This window comes from Schistocerca gregaria, chromosome 4 (assembly GCF_023897955.1).
Source record: "Schistocerca gregaria isolate iqSchGreg1 chromosome 4, iqSchGreg1.2, whole genome shotgun sequence".
Taxonomy (NCBI): Eukaryota; Metazoa; Arthropoda; class Insecta; order Orthoptera; family Acrididae; genus Schistocerca; species Schistocerca gregaria.
In genome coordinates, this window is record NC_064923.1 from 95,260,499 (window position 1) to 95,284,693 (window position 24,195).

General features: G+C 42.6%; 1 protein-coding gene across 1 annotated transcript in view; it reads right to left on the reverse strand.

The window, feature by feature from the left end:
• The window catches only part of LOC126267614 (SCY1-like protein 2), a 966,784-nt gene that overhangs the window by 102,017 nt on the left and 840,572 nt on the right, over positions 1-24,195 (reverse strand). The window contains exons 13-14 of the mRNA XM_049972914.1: positions 9,443-9,611; positions 173-354 (exon numbers count right to left, since the gene is read on the reverse strand). Of these exons, the coding sequence (XP_049828871.1) occupies positions 173-354; positions 9,443-9,611 (351 nt within the window). The remainder of the gene's footprint in view (positions 1-172; positions 355-9,442; positions 9,612-24,195) is intronic.

Consider the following 24,195-nt stretch of genomic DNA (forward strand, 5'->3'; position numbering starts at 1 on the left):
CATCAATGAAAGTTATTTTGAATGTCGATGAAAGACAGATATTTTCTCTCACACAATACTTGAACAATGGAGGGTTATGAGTACACAGTTGAGAGTACAAGTTTCGATGGGATGACAAAAATTAGACAAGTAAAATACACAGTGTGAGCTTGTATAGTCAAAGTTGTCTCACCAGCTGAGTTCTTGCGTGCCATGTCCTCGGCACTGGAGGTCTTGCGCTGCTCGATGCGCAGGTTGGGGATGTTGAAGGGTGGCACGTGCATGTTATCTGAGCTGTACTGGTGGCGCAGCGGGCGGTGGCGCTCTGGGCTCGGCAGTGTCAGGTTGTCCAACTTCAGTTTGTTGCGCTGGTTCCTGTGGACACCGCACGTCCACATCACTACTCGAGTCCTCACTCTCCTCACCCACTCTCCACTGTTGCAGCCGGTGTCTAATGACTTGTTTGTCTATGTGATTGTCACATATATACAGACACACACACATTATATATACTGACGGAAAAAGAAAAGGAGTTGTGCGACATAAACTAAAGTTGGTAGGCATGTTTCTACATCTGAAAGATGTCTAGATGCTATTCAGGTTTGCTCTAAAGAGGCACTGTAACGGTCGTGATTATTGTTTATCTTTGCAATCGGACATGGTGAGTTGATATTAGCCAAGAATGCCTTTAAGGTGACAAAGACGCCATTATCAACACCTCACTGAGCTTGACCAAGTTCATGTAATTGGGCTACGAGAAGCTGGTTGTTCCTTCTGTGATACTGCAGAAAGACTTGGCAGAAATGTTGCCATTGTACATGACATCGATATTCTCGAGAATGTACAGTCGCAACAAGACCATGTTCCGGATGGACACGTGTCACTATCGAGAGGGAAGACCATCGTGTTCGATGTGTGGCTGTGGCGCATCGTACTGCATCTGCAGCAGCGGTGTGAACAGCAGTTGGCGCCACAGTGACACAGCGAACTGTTACAAATCGGTTACTTCAAGGACCTCTCCAAGCTAGAATGTAATGTGCATTCCACTGACCCCAAACAACTGCCATTTGTGACTACAGTGGCATCAAGCGACAGCTTGCTGGATTATTTCTGTTGTGCTTTCTGATGAAGGGTGGTTCTGCCTTGGTGCCAATGATGTACATGTTGGTTAGAAGGGCGCAGTTGAAGTCTTGCAATCAACCTGTCTGCGTGTTAGACACACTGACCTACACCAGTAGTTATGATCTAGGGTGCGATTTAATATGACAGCAGGAGAACTGTCGTGGTTATTTCACGCAAATTTTATGTCGGTCAGTTGGTTCGACCTGTTTTGCTGTCATTCGTGCGGCATTCCAGGATGTTTTCCAGCGTGATAATGCCCACCCACTGCTGCAGACCCAACACGCTCTACAGAGAGTCGAGATGTTGCCTCGGCCCACTTGATCACTGAGCAAATATTGGATATCAATTACGACAACTCCAGTGACATCCACAGACAGCATTAACCATCCATATTTTGACTGATCCAAGTGCAACAGGCATGGAACTCCATTCTACAAACTGACATCCGGCATATGTACAGAACAATGCATGCATGTTTTTATATGCTTGCATTCAACACTGTGTTGGTTACACCACTTATTAATGTACCAGCATTTCCCATTTGCAGCGGTTTATCTCGCACTTATATTAACCGGTGATCTTGTAATGTTGATCACTTAAATACATAAGTGTATTCTCGAAATTTAATAACTCTGCATTAATTATTTTTCGTTGTTGCAATTTTGATAAATGGGGACAAATACCAGGAAACGATCCTGGGTTGATTAGTACCAAATTAGTATCCATTCAGAAACGTGTTTCAAGGACGGTACACCCGCTAGAAGATGGAGATATAAAGATCTTCGTCAGTATAGGTTTCATTGACTGAAAGCTCGCAAGGGAACACAGCAGGCTAGTGGAAATGTTTTAGTTCCACTCTCCAGAGGGCAGTGAGCTGTAGCTCCATCATGTAGTAGCCACATTACCCTTCGTACCAATGAAGGCACGTCATCCAGCGGGGGCACCAATGTCACACACAGAAGTGCAGATATGCCTTGACTGTAAGGCATTGTGGGAGAATGACTGGTCACATGAGGCAGTCGCCCATAACCCTGGACCACATATTGAGCTGAACTGGCGCTGATGGCTTTCTGTCATCATACCATGGCCATTCTACAAAACCCACATGTGGGCGTTGCGAAGGATGATGGTATTGCCTCTCGTAAAGGTAGCCTCATCTGTGAATAGGATGGATGAAAGAATTCCCAGCACTACGGTGACCAGAGTGACTAGAAGCAACAAAACTGTCGCCGCAGAGCCAAGTCTGTGAGTAATAAGTTCTGTATGCATTGTAAGTGATACAGACAGTGGCAACTGTCGTGAAGAATACTTCACACTTGTTGTCTGGCCTACCCCATGCTGGCAGGGCACCTGTCTGGTGCTGACACTACAGTCACTGTCAAAGATATTTTATCTCCACCTTCAAGTGGATGTGAATACCGTATGTGCCTACAATAAGACCATATGACCTTTTTTGCTCCTAATCTTCCAGTGATCGTTCCTACAGTTTTCTCCATTTATCATAATAACTGTAAATTACTACATTTACAAATTTGTCAAGTTATTAGAGGAGATAAAAACAAACATTTTTGTTATGTGACACAGATGTCAAAGGTACAGTTGGGCCCTTGAAGACTTTGATGCTGGACATGATTTTCTTAGCCCAATGTTCAAAACTGTTTTAACTTTTTTTCATTGAAAATCGAATCTGATTTACTACAGAATTAAGTCCTAATGCTATGAAGGTTGGAATTTCATTACGGCTAGCAGTGGCCACATCCATGGATAAACAATTACATGGTTATTGTTTACATGATTTAGTATTTAGATGAAAGTTTCTACTGATGTTTACGGGTTCTTGAGGGCTGACACTAAATACATCAAATGCAGATGTATGGAACGCCCAGCATGACACACGCATGCATCCATTCAAATATCAGGAGGTACAAGACCTGTCAGTTAATGACTTTCTCTACTGCGTGCATTTCTGCCGGTGGATTTACATCAAATTCCAAAGATTTCTTTCTTCTAGACGTGTGTTTTGTTTACTGATGAGGGTGTGTTCACAAGGGAAGGAATATTGAACAGCCATGTCTGGGAGTTGGAAAATCCTTTAGGCGCCGGCCGGAGTGGCCGAGCGGTTATAGGCGCTACAGTCTGGAACCGCGCGACCACTACGGTCGCAGGTTCGAATCCTGCCTCGGGCATGGATGTGTGTAATGTCCTTAGGTTAGTTAGTTAGGTTTAAGTAGTTCTGAGTTCTAGGAGACTGATGACCTCTGAAGTTAAGTCCCATAGTGCTCAGAGCCATTTGAACCATTTGAATTCTGAAGCGACACAAAACTATGTGGGCTTGTATTGTTCACGGCTGAAACCTTTGCCTTACACACTCGGTGGAGGAAATTACTATACCTTTTACCATGAAATGCTACTGGAAATGCAGGAGAGTGTCCACCGCAAGCAGTCAGACAATGATAATGGTTCCAACATGACGGGACCTCACTCCACTTTGTCGTTGATGTAAGAGGAACATTCAGACATTGTTTTCCCCCAGTTTTTGGTTTGTGAGGGATGGGCCAGTATCTAAATCACCACGTTCTCTTGGTCTCAACCCTATGGCTTTCTTTTAGTGGGAGGGGGTCAAGCGTTTAGTTTGTGAGACAACGATAGACACTCCAGAGGAGTTGAGTTGATTGCCTGGTTGGTTGAAGCTGCAGCCATTATTTGTGAAACACATGGTTTGCTTTCAGTTTGTTAGACAATTATTAGCATGCAAATGCCAGTTGTGTATTAATGTAAACGGACGACGTTCTCAGCAACGTTTCTAAATCAATATTTATCACATGGCAGTTTGGGAACCGTATCTGAACATCACTAGCGTCAAAACTTCCATGGTCACCTGAGGGGGGGGGGGGGGGGGGGGGCGAAGCGGCGCACCTGTGACATTTTTGCTACATAAAAAGTATTACTTCTTATCTTGTCTAAACGCTCTAAAATTTCGCATATGTAGGTAAATGTTTTACATCTTGTATACTATAAACATAAACAAGAGAAAATATTGTTTGTTAGTACGTGTACATGTATAGAAAAACGTGCAAATAATGTAGACATCAAAAACTGACACTGAAGATGCTTTAAATAAAATGAAAAGCGTCTGGTCCTAATAAGACTTTCGACTGTCGTAAATTACAGAATAATTTCCGTATTATTTGAACAGAGAAACATTTGTCATCAGGAGATAATGAAAACCAAGAAGAACGTACTTGGTGGAGTAGTAAAACTGTGTGAATTATTTTCTACAATTGTCCATCAAAACTGTTTAGTCTTAGCGAAAATTAGTTGGCGCAGTAGGAGCATTCGTGATAAGCTGGGACTTACCAGATCATGAAATAAATTGTTGGTGACATATCTCTGAGATTATGGGAAAAATGAATTTCACGGAATTTCTCGAGCATTACGAAATAACGATCGTTTTCGTCCTCGGAGAAGCACCACAACAAGATAAAAATGGTTTAAATGGGTCTGAGCACTATGGGACTTAACAGCTGAGGTCATGAGTCCACTAGAATGTAGAACTACTTCATCCTAACTAGCCTAAGGACATCACACATATCCACGCCCGAGGCAGGATTCGAACCTGCGACCGTAGCAGCAGCGCGGTTCCGGACTAAAGCGCCTAAAACCGCTCGGCCAAAACGTCCGGCCAACAAGGTAAATTTGAGGACTTCATGTGAAGGCTGAGGAGCTTTGTCAAATGGGATGGACAGTGATATGATAACTCCGATTCAGTAACAATGTATCATGACTAGGGTTCTGCCTGTCGGGATAAGTAAAGACTAATCTGCATGGGAAAAATTTTGTGCAAACAAAAATGGCTGTATGCATGTCTCGTACATTGTGCGTCATTTCAAAAGAGGTAGCCGCGCGGAGTAGCTGCGTGGTTAGAGGGGCCATGTCACGGACTGCGCGGCTCCTACCGCCGGAGGTTCGAGTCCTCCCTCGGGCATGGATGTGTGTGTTGTTCTTAGCATAAGTTAGTTTAAGTAGTGTGTAAGTCTAGGGAACGATGATCTCAGCAGTTTGGTCCCTTATGAATTCACACACATTTCAACTAAAGAGGTTAAGAAACAGTGCTTCTACTTACTAAATTTCATTGTTCTAGTACACAGTATTACTGAGTAGATCTGATGTACTATTTGAGTGTCCTTTTCGGCTTGGATGAGTCCTGTACACATAAGTTACAAAACTAGCTAGAAGAATGATTAGTTTTTTTGACAGTGGAATGGTGATTCTATATATATTGTAACAAAACAAGACCTACAAATTTGGAATGGCAGTAGAGGGTATCTTGAGAAGCACTATGAGGTTAGAAACTCAGGTCTGGAAACGTCGTCCAAAGATACTGCAGAACGTCGAATCAGTAGGGACAGCGCCTGTCACGAGGCTACCCGCCTGGCAACAAACATCAGTTTTGACGCTGACGTGTCGTAAGCAGACTCGACTTGAATCCTGAGCTTTCTGGGCTCGCAGCGAGGCTCTCCGAAAAAGAATCGTCGGCCTCGGATCACAGCTCGTGACGTGAGCCGCCAAGTACCTAACGCTGCCGTTAGATGACAAACTCAGCGAGCTGTTCTTTTCAAGATGTCAAAATGACTGCAACGCATTGAAGTTATTGTCGGACTTGTTACGCACACCCACAGCTTTGCATTCTGCTCAGACAGCAGGCTGTATAGATTTTATGCCTGTGAACGTATATATGGGCTTTTACCTGACAAGGGGACTAGATGGACTGGCTATGTTCGATGTTCGATTTCCTTTACGTATATTCGTTGAACATGAAAGTCTGTGCCCAGCCATGAGTTTACTAAATCAGTGCGACACAGTTTCAAAACGCAAAACATTTCAAAGGTCTTTCGCAGAATGTGTAACGTCGAACACTGGTCATGGCAGAGTCTCTGGTTTGAATTTTCTTAACAACATTCTTTTCTACTTTTATTTAAATTCTATATTTTTGTCGAGTGGAAATTACAATTCAGAAATAATGAATTATAATTTTCTACCGAAAACAATAATTGTTTTTTAATATGGGTCACATAGAATATGGAATGATTCATATTCTTCAATAATACTGCAGAAAGAATTTTCACTCTGCAGCGAAGTTCCACTGAAATGAAACTTCTTCACAGATTAAAACCAGATTATTCTATCATGTAGTTTCGTCAATAATACTGGTGCATTTCACATGCTCGTTTCTCCATGGAGTGAAGAAAGAAAAATAGTAGATATTAGCCGTAAACATAGGAGATATAGAGACAAATTCATAGTCGAGTGTTATTGATGAATGTAAGTCATTTCACATGTATATATCAAATATCAATTTGTTTCATATGACCCATAATTTAAAACAATGTTACTTTCATTACACAATTACGGTTCTGTATTTCTTTATTACAATTTCAACCTGACAAAGATACAGAATTTCAATAAAAGTAGAACAAATTACAGGTAATTCGGACCAGAAACCTTACGCACTCAGCTACAGGCATCTACGAAACAGGTGTGAAATGTTTTGCAGCGGAGTACGCGCTGATATGATATGTGAAATGCTTTGCACTTAGCAGCTGTCGGAAATCAACTCATTTTCAGAGGCAACTTGTTTGAGTTTTTCTTTCCTTGAAGAATTGTGCAGCACTGCTTTAGGAAACTGATGTCTAGGCACAGATTTTCGGATCCAATAATGTACGTAAAGAAAATCGAACATGGGCAGTTCACAAGGTCCCCCTAAAATGTCACACATACGCTGACAGGTTAAAATCCATACAACCTGCTTTCCGACCGGAGTGCCACAATGATTCAAATACGTTGCAATCATTATCACATCTCGAAGAGAACGATTGGCTGAGTGTGTCTCGGGAAATACTGATTTTTCACCGTATGGTTTCCATCTTTTCGCCAGGGTGAAAGTAGATCAGGGGAGAAGAGGCTCTGCGTCGAAGAGAACGTTCACACAGCACTTCTCGAATGGCTCCGGGACCAACGATAGGATTTCTATCGTCAAGGGACTAATTGGTAGAAGGAGAATATTGTGACCGTTCTTTTCAGAGACTTTGCGACTATGTTGAAAAATAATGTCGTGTGTCTGTGTCACTTTGAAGTGTAGCGCAGCGTTCTATAAAGTATGGCCTGCCACAGCAATGGGTAATTTACTATATTATAAGTCGCCTCGTAGTCAAAAAATGTTAGCATTTTAGACATTTTTCCAATTGAAAGCTTATAACGGAACATTTAAGGTTTATTATAAAATTTCAGTACACAGTTTGTGATTTAGTAAACTGACGAGATGAAAATATATGGAGAAAACTGAAATCATTAAGTTTCTCAACCGGATTTCTTAACATGCTATAAACAACTGTTTAAAGAAAGAGAGGGAGAGAAAGAACGAAAAGGCTGAGATTCATGTTCATACAAAAATCAGTATTTCACTATTAATAACATTTTTTGACTAGGAGGCGACTTATAATATAGTAAATTACCCATTGCTGTGGCAGGCCATACTTTATAGAAAGCTGCGCTACACTTCAAAGTGACACAGACACACGACATTTTTGGTGGGTTAATTATAACAAACTTTTGTCTGGTGGGGCCCATACCACAGATTCAGTCTATGGGTACAAAGATTGGAAATTCTTCCATGTTCTGGGCACGAGATCCTATCTTGAATTTTTTGTTCCTCATGATATCTTATACAATCCATTAAAATTTGTCAGTATCGACTGGAGCGAGGAAAGACAGCCAGTGTAAAACGCTGACTTTCCTGAACGGACCTCTGTGGGATACCAGTTCGATTTTACACAGCGTACGCGAAGGAACTTGCCCCCTTCTTGCAGCGGTGTACCGTAGGTCTCTAGAAGAGCGTAGCGTTCCAAAGGATTGGAAAAGGGCACAGATCATCCCCGTTTTCAAGAAGGGACGTCGAACAGATGTGCAGAACTATAGACCTATACCTCTAACGTCGATCAATTGTAGAATTTTGGAACACGTATTATGTCCGAGTATGATGACTTTTCTGGAGACTAGAAATCTACTCTGTAGGAATCAGCATGGGTTTCGAAAAAGACGATCGTGTGAAACCCAGCTCGCGCTATTCGTCCACAAGACTCAGAGGGCCATAGACACGGGTTCCCAGGTAGATGCCGTATTTCTTGACTTCCCATAGGCGTTCGATACAGTTCCCCAAAGTCGTTTAATGAATAAAGTAAGAGCATATGGACTATCAGACCAATTGTGTGATTGGACTGAAGAGTTCCTAGATCACAGAACGCAGCATGTCATTCTCAATGGAGAGAAGTCTTCCGAAGTAAGAGTGATTTCAGGTGTGCCGCAGGGGAGTGTCGTAGGACCATTGCTATTCACAATATACATAAATGAGCTCGTGGATGATATCGGAAGTTCACTGAGGCTTTTTGTGAATGATGCTGTGGTATATCGAGAGGTTGTAACAATGGAAAATTGTACTGAAATGCAGGAGGATCTGTAGCGAATTTGCGCATGGTGCAGGGAATGGCAGTTGAATCTCAATGTAGACAAGTGTAATGTGCTGCGAATACATAGAAAGAAAGATCCCTTATCATTTAGCTACAATATAGCAGGTCAGCAACTGAAAGCAGTTAATTCCATAAATTATCTGGGAGTACGCGTTAGGAGTGATTTAAAATGGAATTATCATATAAAGTTGATCGTCGGTAAAGCAGAAGCCAGACTGAGATTCATTGGAAGAATCCTAAGGAAATGCAATCCGAAAACGAAGGAAGTAAGTTACAGTACGCTTGTTCGCCCACTGCTTGAATACTGCTCAGCAGTGTGGGATCCGTACCAGATAGGGTTGACAGAAGAGACAGAGAGGATCCAACAGAGACCAGTGCGCTTCGTTACAGGATCATTTAGTAATCGCGAAAGCGTTACGGAGATGACAGATAAACTCCAGTGGAAGACTCTGCAGGAGAGACGCTCAGTAGCTCGGTACGGGCTTTTGGTGAAGTTTCGAGAACATACCTTCACCGAGGAGTCAAGCAGTATATTGCTCCATCCTACGTATATCTCGCGAAGAGACCATGAGGATAAAATCAGAGAGATTAGAGCCCACACAGAGGCATACCGATAAACCTTCTTTCCACGAACAATACGAGACTGGAATAGAAGGGAGAACCGATAGAGGTACTCAAGGTACCCTCCGCCACACACCGTCAGGTGGCTTGCGGAGTATGGATGTAGATGTAGAGGTGTGAATCTCTAGTGTTGGAGAGGGAGGATGGGGGGGGGGGGGGGGTGAAGAGAAGGTCTTGTGAAGGCTATCTGCACGCACCTGTCGATATGGTCGAGCATCTCCTGCAGTACCTCGAGGAGGTTGGTGAACTGGTCGAGGTTGAGGCTGGGGTTGACCGTCTGCGGCAGCAGCGACGGCATCACGCGGGTCGCCATCAGGTTCACCGACAGGCCGTACTTCTTGTCGCTCAGCATCAGCCGGTAGATGTCTGCAACACAAGCATCCCTCCTCACCACGTGCTCCTCTGTTTCACACTGATCGCTGCAACCTTATACACAAATGTAAGAGCTGCAACACTGAGAAAGGATGAAGACTGTACATCTACACGAACAGTCCGTAAAATACCTAAGTGTGTATCACCCCCCCCCCCTCCAGCCCTCTTTTTCCTGTTCCCGTCACATGGTGCGTAGGAACACGATTGTTGCTAGGCCTCCATGTAAGCTCGAATGTCTCTAGTATTACCTTCAAGATCTTTTTTCGAGATATACCTAGGAGAAGGTAATACAGTGGTCGACCCTTCTAGGAGCTTACACCCCTGGAAATTTTATAGTAAACCGTAACGTGATTTAGAACACCTCCACGGTAGTGATGCTACAGGAATTGGATAAGCTTATCCGTGACTCCTCCATTCTAATTAAACAAACCTGTGACGAAACAAGCGTGTGATTTTCGGATATACTCGATCTCCTCTATCATATATGGGAAGGTTCGAAACACGGTCCTTGGGCTTAACGATATTCCATTAGAACTACAGATCTCTTTGAAAGAGTCAGCCATGACAAAACTATTTCATCTGGTGCACGGTATGAGACATCAGAAGCCGGCCGGTGTGGCCGAGCGGTTCTAGGCGCTTCAATCTGGAACCGCGCGACCGTTACGGTCGCAGGTTCGAATCCTGCCTCGGGGTTGGATGTGTGTGATGTCCCTAGGTCAGTTAGGTTTAAGTAGTTCTAAGTTCTAGGGGACTGATGACCTTAGAAGTTAAGCCCCATAGTGCTCAGAGCCATTTGAACCATTTGTTGAGACAACAGAAACACCGCCAAATTTCAAGAAGGTATACGCTGTAAGAAAGAAAAGGAAAAAAAAGGTACGACGCACCTCAAAAAAATTATCCGAAAGGGACGGAAATCGGTAGACTGAAATGCATGTACAGACAAACAATGATTATAATTTCAGAAAAATCGGATGTTTTATCGAAGAGAAAAAGCGTCACAAATTTAGCATGTCAAAAACGCGTTGGTCCACCTGTGGCCAGTTACTCAGCTTGGTATTGATTGACGGAGTTGTTGAATGTCCTCCTGAGGGATATTGTGCCAGATTCTGTCCGACTAGCGCGACAGATCACCAAAGCCCCGAGCTAGTTGGAGGTTCCTGCCCATAATGCTCCAAATGTTCGCAATTGAGAGACCTGGCGATCTCACTGGCCAAGGGAGAGTGTGGGAATCTCGAAGACAAGCAGTCTCTCACCGTGTGCAGGCGGACATTATTCTGCTGAAATGTAAGTTCAGGATGGCTTTCCATGAAGGGCAACCAAAGAGGAGTAGAATATTATCGATGTACCGCCGAGCTGTAACGGTGCCACGGCTGACAATCAAAGAGCTCCTGCTACGAACAAATGGCACCACAGTCAGTCACTCGTGGTTGTCGGGCCATATGGCAAGCGACAGTCAGGTTGGTGTCCCACAGTTGTCTGGGCGTCTCCAGACACGTCTTCGGCCTGGAATCTCATTGACTGCATAGAATTAGCTTCAGTGATGAGTCCCGCTTCGAACTGAGCAAAGATACTCGGCGAAAGCGTGTCTGAAGACGTCCTTGACAGATGTGGGATACCAACATGATTGTTTGTTGAACTACACGATTCACTTGTTTTACGTTCACCTTGATTTTATACCTGAAATTTTGATTAATGTCACTGACGAACAAGGTGAATACTTTCACGAAGACATCGTGACGATACAAGGGCCACTTGACTAGCACTTGAATACTACTGCTGATCACTTCACCGAGCAGCAGAACAACCAATTCACTGGAGGAAAGCGGTAATAGATACTTTATGGAAAGAGAGAAATGAAATGGTCATCAGTTGATACATGATGCTTACTAATCAAGAGGTTCACGCTGAAAAAATTAAATCAGTATTATAAAATTTCCGTTTTTTAACGAAGTCATATTGTGACAAAACTACGTGATAGAAATATCAAACTGAGGTGAGACATTGATTCAGTTCCCCTAAACGCCATAGAATTAATCTGTCATGTAACAAATAGTGATAATAATATTTTTTCGTTGCCCCGTGTAATCACACATTTTAACTGACAGGCGAACCGGTTCTTGATTTGAAGTGTAATTTTTCTGGGTGTAGCGTGTGACTAATTACGTTGATACAGTTATGCCTCGTATGCTGAGCTGCTACTTCGGAAACAGTTATTGGTGTTATGTCTTTAAAAGTGATGGTCGATAATGTGGCGAATCTCCTTCGTCTACCCAAGTGATTGCCAATGTGGTCTATATCGACCTCCACGATCGATTCCACCTTCGATGAGCCCATGTCAGTGGAAGAAAAAGGGGTGCATTAGATGCACTGAGGACCAAAAATTTAGCTATTTATGAAAATATTATAAGACATAGCAACCACAGTCAACCTGCAAAGCTCTGCTACCACTTGCCATTCTCCGCGAAGCAGAAAGAGTATTTTACGCTGCCTGTGATGGGCCGGGAATCGCTTCGTCACACATCAAGCGATGTGTTAATTTTGAACACGACACAAACGGCGCGACAAGGGCGGTCCACTAGAGTGGATCCCATTTAGGCAGGTCGCAACAAAAATTCCAGTCTTCTCACAGAGTTGTAGCTCGCCCCTAAGTGTGTCACTGCTTGTCTCATCTCCTGAGAGAGGGGTGGAGCAAATCTTCATTTTCGTTCTCCTGCAGGCAACATAACGCGACATTATCAACAATTTTGCTAGTTTCACTTGATAAGTACTGTCCATAGTCCTTCTTCGAGGAGTAGAAAGCGTATCTGGCACAGCCGGTGTTGTGCCAGGAACCGCTTCGTCACACATCAAGAGATGTATTAAACTGGAACACGACGCAAACGGCACAACAGTGGCGACATACGCAAAACTGCAAGGTATCGAGGAACAATTAATTTTGTCAGCCACTGGAGAGGTTTTAAAAACTGCTCTCTGTGATATATCTATATGATTTTTCTCAGTTAGCCAATTTGTCATAGACAAACTGCCACTATGGTGACTTTTCAAGCTACCTTTAAATGTTCTTCTCACACACTTTGAAACTAAGTTTGAAGGTGTTTTGACTATGGAAATACAGTGTATTATCAGTTCATAAAGTGGTATTGAAGAAAGGCATGTCGTATTGCATGAAACTAATCGGAATAAGCACTAACGAAGAACTCAAGGTACTGTTTGGAAAGGGGTATCAGCAATTTTGGCTTCAGAGAGACATACCTGTTACTTATCGCATAGGCCTATTGGGCTGTTATAGACTACCGCAAGAATGTTTTGATAACTTTTCAGCCTTCATACCTCGTGGAAAGCGGTTTCAGCGCGGTTGCCAATCTTCTTTCACACAAATACAAAGAAACGCATTGTAAATCACTGAATCACTGACCGAAGAGATTTAATGTTAAACTAACTAAATTGACACCGAATACTTAAAATTTGCTAATGAAGTACCAGATTCATTCTTCCCTTTAAAAGCATTTATATATTAATTTTACTACATTTGCATTTTGTGTCGTTTCTTAGATAAATGCATAAAACTTAACATGTTTATTTTTGAAGTTTTTCACTCTCTACTTCTACAGTTAAACCTATCAAAGCGAGTATAACTGTATCAGTTTTAAAAAAAAACACGTTTCAAGTTGATGAATTTGTAGAAATACAATATATGAAAGAAAGGGAGTCTACTCTACGAGACAAAACGTTTGGGGACATCAGATACACACCACTGTGTAATTTTGTGAGTTCTGGTACTCTAACCCAAACACGTCCAGTTGATGGATTGACCGTACTTACGAAAATATTTGCAAATGCCATGAGAGACAACACTGGCGACAATCGAAACTAAATAAGGGGAAGTTTTCATCCATACAATGACAGCCAATGTCGTAAAAGAACATGTTTCGGACAGTTTATCACGGTGTTGATATTAGTAGTGTATTTTCTACCGCACTAGTGTTTTCTAAAACAGATATGTTAAAGAGTAGTTCTAAATTTGACCGGGATAATTACATGGCCCACGGAGCAATATTTACTCTGTTTCTTCTTTCCCATTTAGTTTCAGAACTGTCTCCCTGATTATCTAGCTGCTAACAAGTAAATCTAGCTGTTTAATCGGGCAGCAGCTGTTTCCTCGGCATACAATTCCATCTGGCACCAAATTCGCGTTAGTTGTGCGAGCACTTCGCAGTCCGCGTTGTGTAACTAACATCCTATAGAATGGAGATCGAAAAATAGTCTTAACGTGAAAACCAACAGCTGCCAATAAGCCGATAACTCAACAGCCGTTTGGTAAAATGTACACACGAGCCGGCCGCTAATTACGATTTACTGGTAACAAATGGAGACTCACCCCTGCGCCAGGCACCAACATGGAACACGATTGTCTATTTTAATTTATTAAAAGAATTGTGAAAGAACGCAATTCGCTTCCAAAAAAGAAAATAAATAAATAAATTAGGCTTAAAATGTCTTATCAGAAGTTTCAAACGATGAAATATCGCTCATCAAATTTCTCAGAATTAAAATTTTGCTGCCAACACAATTTAAATATCTTTTTAGTGGTGACCGCGTTCTTTTCACAGCATACACAGCATCTTGAAACCGAAACCGAGCGAGGATTCGCAGCAGCTAACGCACTAGAATTTGGGGGGAGCGTCGCTCATATCGCAATTCCATCATCGTAATTGAAGTTTTCCGAAGTTTCCCTATGTCGATTAAAATACGAGGTTGACCAGTCCATGCCCAAATCAAGGCTGTGTTTGCCTTTAGTGATCGCATTGTTGGCGCGACGTTTTGACTTGGGAAAGCGAAGTTAACCTTGATCAAACACAATTTGCCAGCTGATTTGATCATACATAATTGGTAACGTTTATACGATAACGGAACAGGTCGATGTTAGAAGTGTACCGAACTGTGCAAATTCCAACTGCCCCAGAATCTTCATTTATTTACGAATTGTCTGCTATACTACAGTAAGACGCCATTTGGAAAATCTTTGATATCCGATGGTTCTCTTGCATGTTTGAAACCCACCAAAAGAGTTATACCCCTCAGTCAAAACGAAACAACTCGGCGATGTGGTCCAGAAGATCGTGCGATCCTGACGGCAAGCGACCTAAGGAACCCCTGAACAGCTGTTGTTGTTGTTGTTGTTGTCTTCAGTACTGAGACTGGTTTGATGCAGCTGTCCATGCTACTCTATCCTGTGCAAGCTTCTTCATCTTCCACTAACTATTGCAACCTACATCCTTCCGAATCTGCTTAGTGTATTCATCTCTTGGTCTCCCTGCAACCTTCAGAATTTGAAAGATAGTATTCTAATCCACGTTGTCAAAAGCTTTCTCTAATTTTACAAATGTTACAAACGTAGGTTTGCCCTTCCTTAATCTAGCTTCTAAGATAAGTCGTAGGGTCAGTAAGGCCTCAAATGTTCCAATATTTCTATGGAATCCAAACTGATCTTCCCCGAGGTCGGCTTCTACCAGTTTTTCCATTCGTCTGTAAAGAACTCGTGACTTATTAAACTGATAGTTCGGTAATTTTCACATCTGTCAACACATGCTTTCTTTGGGATTGGAATTATTATATTCTTCTTGACGTCTGAGGGTATTTCGCCTGTTTCATACATCTTGCTCACCAGATGGTAGAGTTTTCTCAGGACTTGCTCTCCCAAGGCTGTCAGTAGCTCTAATGGAATGTTGTCTACTCCCGGGGCCTTGTTTCGATTCAGGTCTTTCAGTGCTCTGTCAAACTCTTCACGCAGTATTGTATCTCCCATTTTATCTTCATCTACATCCTCTTCCATTTCCATAATATTGTCCTCAAGAACATCGCCCTTGTATAGACCCTCTATATACTCCTTCCACCTTTCTACTTTCCCTTCTTTGCGTAGAACTGGGTTTCCATCTGAGCTCTTGATATTCATACAGGTGATTCTCTTTTCTCCAATGGTCTGTTTAATTTTCCTGTAGGCTGTATCTATTTTAACCCTGGTGAGACAAGCCTCTACTACCATACATTTGTCCTCTAGCCATCCCTGCTTAGCCATTTTGCACTGCCTGTCGATCACATTTTTGAGACGATTGTATTCCTTTTGCCTGCTTCATTTACTGCATTTTTTAATTTTCTCCTTTCATCAATTAAATTCAATATTTCTTCTGTTACCCAAGGATTTCTACTAGCCCTCGTCTTTTTACCTACTCGATCCTCTGCTGCCTTCACTCATCCCTCAAAGCTACCCATTCTTCTTCTACTGTATTTCTTTCCCCTATTCTTGTCAATTGTTCCCTTATGCTCTCCCTGAAACTCCGTTCAACCTCTGGTTCTTTCAGTTTATCCAGGTCCCATCTCCTTAAATTCCCACCTCTTTGCAGTTTCTTCAGTTTTAATCTACAGGTGATAACCAGTAGATTGTGGTCAGAGTCCACATCTGCCCCTGGAAATGTCTTACAATTTAAAACCTGGTTCCTAAATCTCTTTCTTACTATTATATAATCTATCTGATACCTTTTAGTATCTCCACGATTCTTCCATGTATACAACATTCTTTTATGATTCTTAAATCAAGTGTTAACTATGATTAAGTTGTGCTCTGTGCAAAATTATACCAGGCGGCTTCCTCTTTCATTTCTTAGCCCCAATCCATATTCACCTACTACGTTTCCTTCTCTCCCTTTTCCTACTCTCGAATTCCAGTCAGCCATGACTATTAAATTTTCGTCTCCCTTCGCTATCTGAATAATTTCTTTTATTTCATCATACATATCTTCAATTTCTTCGTCATTTGCAGAGCTAGTTGGCATATAAACTTGTACTAATGTGGTAGGCGTGCGCTTCGTGTCTATCTTGGCCACAATAATGCGTTCACTATGCTGTTTGTAGTAGATTACCCGCACTCCTATTTTTTTATTTATTATCAAACCTACTCCTGCATTACCCCTATTTGATTTTGTATTTACAACCCAGAATTCACCTGACCAAAAGTCTTGTTCCTCCTGCCACCGAACGTCACTAATTCCCACTATATGTAATTTTAACCTATCCATTTCCCTTTTTAAATTTTCTAACCTACCTGCCCGATTAAGGGATCTGACATTCCACGCTCCTATCCATAGAACGCCTGTTTTCTATCTCGTGATAACGACATCCTCTTGAGTAGTCCCCGCCCGTAGATCCGAATGGGGGACTATTTTACCTCCGAAATATTTTACCCAAGAGGACGCCATCATCATTTAACCATACAGTAAAGCTGCATGCCTTCGGGAAAAATTACGGCTGTAGTTTCCCCTTGCTTTCAGCCGTTCGCAGTACCAGGACAGCAAGGCCGTTTTGGTTAGCGTTACAGGGCCATACAGTCAGTCATCCAGACTGTTGCCCCTGAAACTACTGAAAAGGCTGCTGCCCCTCTTCAGGAATCACATGTTTGTCTGGCCTCTCAACAGATACCCCTCTGTTGGGTTGCACCTAAGGTACGGCTATCTTTATCGCTGAGGCACGCAAGCCTCCCCACCAACGGCGAGGTCCATGTTTCATGGGAGGGGGGGGGGGGGGGGGGCTGAACGGTATTCTCTCATTTCTGTATTTCTGAAAGGATAAGTCTATATTGCTAATGGGAACCGAACCCAGTGACGACTGTATGATTCGTTTAGCAGTCAGTTATGGTGACGATTACATCGACAAAAGGCGTGTCAGAAACAAAGTTGATGCACATGCGTATCGAAAGATATTTTAAAATACAGTACGACTAGATTTTTAAAAGTTTAAATGTATCATAGGTTCTGCTGCTATTTATCCCAATAATGTAATTTTGTAAATAACAATCAGTATTTTATTTATTTTAGAACATCTCTTTAGAACCCTCAATATGCTTTACTTGCTTGTCAGTATCCTAGTTCCAGCCTCTAGGAAGGCACCATCCCTTTCACCTATCGAATGGACTGGTTCAAAGTTGATCCAGAGACAAAAAACAAGTTCTATGCATTGGTTGTTTCAGATCAAGAATAAGGCATGGACTGTAGAAAACGTGATGGAATATTTTCCGATAGTGGTAGTTAATGACATTTCCCATGTGCGGCGAGCGTTCCCGTGGCGAATAAATACTGCAGCTCCAGGAAAGCGATGCTCATTTTCGTGCGGTACACTGGGTAGTTTTCGCATGAAACCACAATAGCGAACTGCTGTGACATATGTTCCAAATAGAATTTTTTAATTCGTGATGATGCGTTGGCGGTCACAGTCAAATTTAATTATCAGCTCTGGCTAAAAGCCTCAAGTTTCACCGGTACCGAATACTTGACCTAGAAATCGAATCTTAGTTTCAGTAATGGTGCAGGAAAACTCTTAAAACTATGTGATTGGCTTGATGTATTTTGGGAGTGGCACGAGGGAGGGGGGCGGGGGAGGGGTTGGGGGAGGGGGGCGGCAGACCGTGTTACGTAGTCTAGAAAAAAAAGTTATTTTAATAGCGGACAAACTGATTTCGTCCTTATTAAAGTCAGCCCTAGTATTATAGCTCTTTACCATTGCCCTATAGGGTATAGCGCCAATTCAATTCTGGGAGAGGAAGTTACGTTTTTATTTTTATTTATTTTACCTCGGAATCTAGCCGTCAGATCCGGACGTTGTGTTAATTTGCGAATCTTGTATTGTCAGATTTTTCACAAGTAAGGGTTCTTAGATTGACATCTAAAAATAACGAACTGTTCTTGAGATTTGTGGTTGATAACAATAATCTTTCCTGGTGAACAAGATGTATGAGACAGGCGAAATTCCCTCAGACTTCAAGAAGAATATAATAACTCAAATCCCAAAGAAAGCAGATGTTGACAGATGTGAAAATTACCGAACTATCAGTTTAATAAGTCACAGCTGCAAAATACTAACGCGAACTCTTTACAGACGAATGGAAAAACTGGTAGAAGCGACACTCGGGGAAGATCAGTTTGGATTCCGTAGAAATGTTGGAACACGTGAGGCAATACTGACCCTACGACTTATCTTAGAAGAAAGATTAAGGAAAGGCAAACCTACGTTTCTAACATTTGTAGACTTAGAGAAAGCTTTTGACAATGTTGTCTGGAATACCCTCTTTCAAATTCTAGAGGTGGAAGGGTAAAATACGGGGAGCGAAAGGCTATTTACAATTTGTACAGAAACCAGATGGCAGTTATAAGAGTCGAGGGGCATGAAAGTGAAGCAGTGGTTGGGAAGAGAGTGAGACAGGGTTGTAGCCTCTCCTCGATGTTATTCAATCTGTATATTGAGCAAGCTGTAAAGGAAACGAAAGAAAAATTCGGAGTAGGTATTAAAATCCATGGAGAAGAAATAAAAACGTTGTGGTTCGCCGATGACATTGTAATTCTGTCACATAGTAAAGGAGTTTTGCTATTTGGGGAGCAAAATAACTGATGATGGTCGAAGTAGAGAGGATATAAAATGTAGACGGCAATGACAAGGAAAGCTTTTCTGAAGAAGAGAAATCTGTTAACATCGAGTATTAATTTGTGTTAGGAAGTCGTTTCTGAAAGTATTTGTATGGAGTGTAGACATGTATGGAAGTGAAACATGGATGATAAATAGTTTAGACAAGAAGAGAATACAAGCTTTCGAAACGTGGTGCTACAGTAGAATGCTGAAGATAAGATGGGTAGATCACATAACTAATGAGGAGGTATTGAATAGAACTGGGGAGAAGAGGAGTTTGTGGCACAACTTGACAAGGAGAAGGGAGCGGTTGGTAGGACATGTTCTGAGGCATCAAGGGATCACCAATTTAGTATTGGAGGGCACCGTGGAGGGCAAAATCGTAGAGGGAGACGAAGAGATGAATACACTAAGCAGATTCAGAAGGATGTAGGCTGCAGTAGGTACTGGGAGATGAAGAAGCTTGCACAGGATAGAGTAGCATGGAGAGCTGCATCAAACCAGTCTCAGGACTGAAGACCACAACAACAACAATAATTTGGTTAAAAGGACCAAAAGCAACTATTTATAGGAGCATGTGGGGGAACGATGTTTATGTCACATTAATATGACCACCTGTCAAAACCCTGAACCAGCTTTTGCAGCGCAGGCGAGTCATTGAGGTTCTGGAAGATACCAGAAGGGATGTGGAGCCATGACTACTCCAGTGCTGTGCCCAGCTGCGCCATGTTTCTCGGTTGAGAACCCATGGCGCATAGAGTGCCATTGTTGAGGTTCTGTAGGTTCTCGATTGGGTTTTAATCCGGGAACTCTGGTGGACAAGTAAGTACGGTAAATTCATCCTGCTGCTCTTCGGACTGCGAGCCGTGTGACAGGTAGCATTGTCCTGCTGGTAGATGTCATCGCACCAAGGAAAAACGAACTGTATGTACAGGTGGACATGGTTCCCAAGGATAGATGAATACTTGTGTTGATCCATTGTGTTTTCCAGAACGACGAGATCACCCAGGGAATGCAATGAAAACATTCCCTACACAACACTGCACCTTCCTCCGGCCTCGACCATTCAGAAGATTGTTGCAGGATGTTTGCTTTCACATGTACCACGCCGTACACGCCAACGGCCACCTGTGCGATGGAGCAAATAACGTGATTCCTCTCAAAAGGCCATTTGTCCTGACACAGTGGACATCCAGTCGCGGTTCTGGCGTGCAAATTCCAGCCTTCGTCGTCGTCAGCATGAGACGCCTGCTGCGGAGGTCAGTAGGCAGGAAAATTCGCTGGTCATTGAGGAGACACTATTGGTAGCCCCTTGGCTGACCCGAGTGGTCAGTTGCTCAACAGTTGCACATCTATTCGCCCGTCACATCCACACCCCTAGCATCTAAGGCCAGTGGTGCGCCGCAGCTACCTCGGCGCCAATTTTCTACAGCGCCATTTTGCAATACCTGGTTTGCTTGAACCACTGCGACATGCTAATGGTTTAGAGCCTTAGCCGTTTCGGAAATGCTTCCATCCTTGGGCCAAAAGTAGATGATCACGCCCTTTTGTAAAAATCGTTCCCTTTCCGTATTACGAAAAGGACTGCACTGTTTCTCCGCGTCCCTCGGGACAGTTTATATACCCTCCACGCCCAGTGCTGCCGCCTGTACTTGGTTAATACACGCTAATGTCGAACATAGGTTCAAATGGTTCTGAGCACTATGGGACTTAACATCTGCCGGTCGGGGTGGCCGAGCGGTTCTAGGCGCTACAGTCTGGAACCGCGCGACTGTTGCGGTCGCAGGTTCGAGTCCTGCCTCGGGCATGGATGTGTGTTTAAGTAGTTCTAAGTTCAAGGGGACTGATGACCTCAGAAATTGAGTCCCATAGTGCTCAGAGCCATTTGAACCAACTTACAACTGAGGTCATCAGTCCCCCAGAACGTACAAGGGGAAGGCCTCAGACACGGCCAACCAATTCGGCTCAAATTTGGCAGGTCGCTTGTGTACAACCTAAAACGAAGGCCTCTAAGATATTTTGGGTCAACACTCCACCAATTTCGAGAAAATCACCCCTAACCTCATTTTGTTAGTTATTGTTCGTTGCAATTGTACGTAACGGACGTCCCCCGACGCCCGTTGAACTTCATTATTGATCCATTCACTCGGTTTTTTCATTACAGAGATTGGCTAACCCGCAGACCGAACACACTGAAATACCGTGCCAGCTACCTTGGCCGTGGCGCAATCGGCGAAAATCGTTTACCATGTGGGTACATCCCCCATGAACCATGGACCTTGCCGTTGGTGGCGAGGCTTGCGTGCCTCAGCGATACAGATAGCCGTACCCTAGGTACAACCACAACGGAGGGGTATCTGTTGAGAGGCCACACAAACATGTGATTCCTGAAGAGGGGCAGCAGCCTTTTCAGTAGTTGCAAGGGGAACAGTCTGGATGATTGACTGTCCTGGACTTGTAACAATAACCAAAACGGCCTTGCTGTCCTGGTGCTGCGAACGGCTGAAAGCAAGGGGAAACTACGGCCGCAATTTTTCCCGAGGGTATGCAGCGTTACTGTATGATTAAATGATGATGGCGTCCTCTTGGGTAAAATATTCCGGAGGTAAAATAGTCCCCCATTTGGATCTCGGGGCAGGGACTACCCAAGAGGATGTCGTTATAAGGAGAAAGAAAACTGGCGTTCTACGGATCGGAGCGTGGAATGTCAGATCCCTTAATCGGGCAGGTAGGTTAGAAAATTTAAAAAGGGAAATGGATAGGTTAAAGTTAGATATAGTGGGAATTAGTGAAGTTCGGTGGCAGGAGGAACAAGACTTCTGGTCAGGTGACTACAGGGTTATAAACACAAAATCAAATAGGGTAATGCAGGAGTAGGTTTAATAATGAATAGGAAAATAGGAATGCGGGTAAGCTACTACAAACAGCATAGTAAACGCATTATTGTGACCAAGATAGATACGAAGCCCACACCTACTACAGTAGTACAAGTTTATATGCCGACTAGCTCTGCAGATGACGAAGAAATTGAAGAAATGTATGATGAAATAAAAGAAATTATTCAGATAGCGAAGGGAGACGAAAATTTAATAGTCATGGCTGACTGGAATTCGAGAGTAGGAAAAGGGAGAGAAGGAAACGTAGTAGGTGAATATGGATTGGGGCTAAGAAATGAAAGAGGAAGCCGCCTGGTACAATTTTGCACAGAGCACAACTTAATCATAGTTAACACTTGATTTAAGAATCATAAAAGAATGTTGTATACATGGAAGAATCGTGGAGATACTAAAAGGTATCAGATAGATTATATAATAGTAAGAAAGAGATTTAGGAACCAGGTTTTAAACTGTAAGACATTTCCAGGGGCAGATGTGGACTCTGACCACAATCTACTGGTTATCACCTGTAGATTAAAACTGAAGGAACTGCAAAAAGGTGGGAATTTAAGGAGATGGGACCTGGATAAATTAAAAGAACCAGAGGTTGTACGGAGTTTCAAGGTGAGCATAAGGGAACAATTGACAGGAATGGGGGAAAGAAATACAATAGAAGAAGAATGGGTAGCTTTGAGGGATGAAGTAGTGAAGGGAGCAGAGGATCAAGTAGGTAAAAAGACGAGGGCTAGTAGAAATCCTTGGGTAACAGAAGAAATATTGAATTTAATTGATGAAAGGAGAAAATTAAAAAATGCAGTAAATGAAGCAGGCAAAAGGAATAAAAACATCTCAAAAATGAGTTCGACAGGAAATGCAAAACGGCTAAGCAGGGATGGCTAGAGGACAAATGTAAGGATGTAGAGGCTTATCTCACCAGGGGTAAGATATATACAGCCTACAGGAAAATTAAAGAGACCTTTGGAGATAAGAGACCACATGTATGAACATCAAGAGGTCAGATGGAAACCCAGTTCTAAGCAAAGAAGGGAAAGCAGAAAGGTGGAAGGAGTATATAGAGGGTCTATACAAGTGCGATGTATTTGAGGACAATATTATGTATGGAAATGGAAGAGGATGTAGATGAAGATAAAATGGGGGATACAATACTGCGTGAAGAGTTTGACAGAGCACTGAAAGACCTGAGTCGAAACAAGGGCCCGGGAGTAGACAACATTCCATTGGAACTACTGACGGCCTTGGGAGAGCCAGTCCTGAGAAAACTCTACCATCTGGTGAGCAAGATGTATGAAACAGGCGAAATACCCTCAGACTTCAAGAATAATATAATAATTCCAATCCCAAAGAAAGCATGTGTTGAAAGATGTGAAAATTACCGAACAACCAGTTTAATAAGCCACAACAGCAACATACTAACACGAATTCTTTACAGACGAATGGAAAAACTAGTAGAAGTCGACCTCGGGGAAGATCAGTTTGGATTCCGTAGAAATACTGGAACACGTGAGGCAATACTGACCTTACGACTTATCTTAGAAGAAAGATTAAGGAAAGGCAAACCTACGTTTCTAGCATTTGTAAAATTAGAGAAAGCTTTTGACAATGTTGACTGGAATGCTCTCTTTCAAATTCTGAAGATGGCAGGGGTAAAATACGGGGAGCGAAATGGCTATTTACAATTTGTACAGAAACCAGATGGCAGTTATAAGAGTCGAGGGACACGAAAGGGAAGCAGTGGTTGGGAAGGGAGTAAGACAGGATTGTAGCCTCTCTCCGATGTTATTCAATCTGTATATTGAGCAAGCAGTAAAGAAAAGAAAAGAAAAATTCGGAGTAGGTATTAAAGTCCATGGAGAAGAAATAAAAACTTTGAGGTTCGCCGATGACATTGTAATTCTGTCAGAGACAGCAAAGGACTTGGAAGAGCAGTTGAATGGGATGGACAGTGTCTTGAAAGGAGGATATAAGATGATCATCAACAAAAGCAAAACGAGAATAATGGAATGTAGTCGAATTAAGTCGGGTGTAGCTGAGGGAATTAAGTTAGGAAATGAAACACTTAAAGTAGTAAAGGAGTTTTGCTATTTTGAGAGCAAAATAACTGATGATGTTCGAAGTAGAGAGGATATAAAATGTAGACTGCCAACGGCAAGGAAAGTGTTTCTGAAGAAGAGAAATTTGTTAACATCGAGTATAGATTTAAGTGTTAGGAAGTCATTTCTCAAAGTATTTGT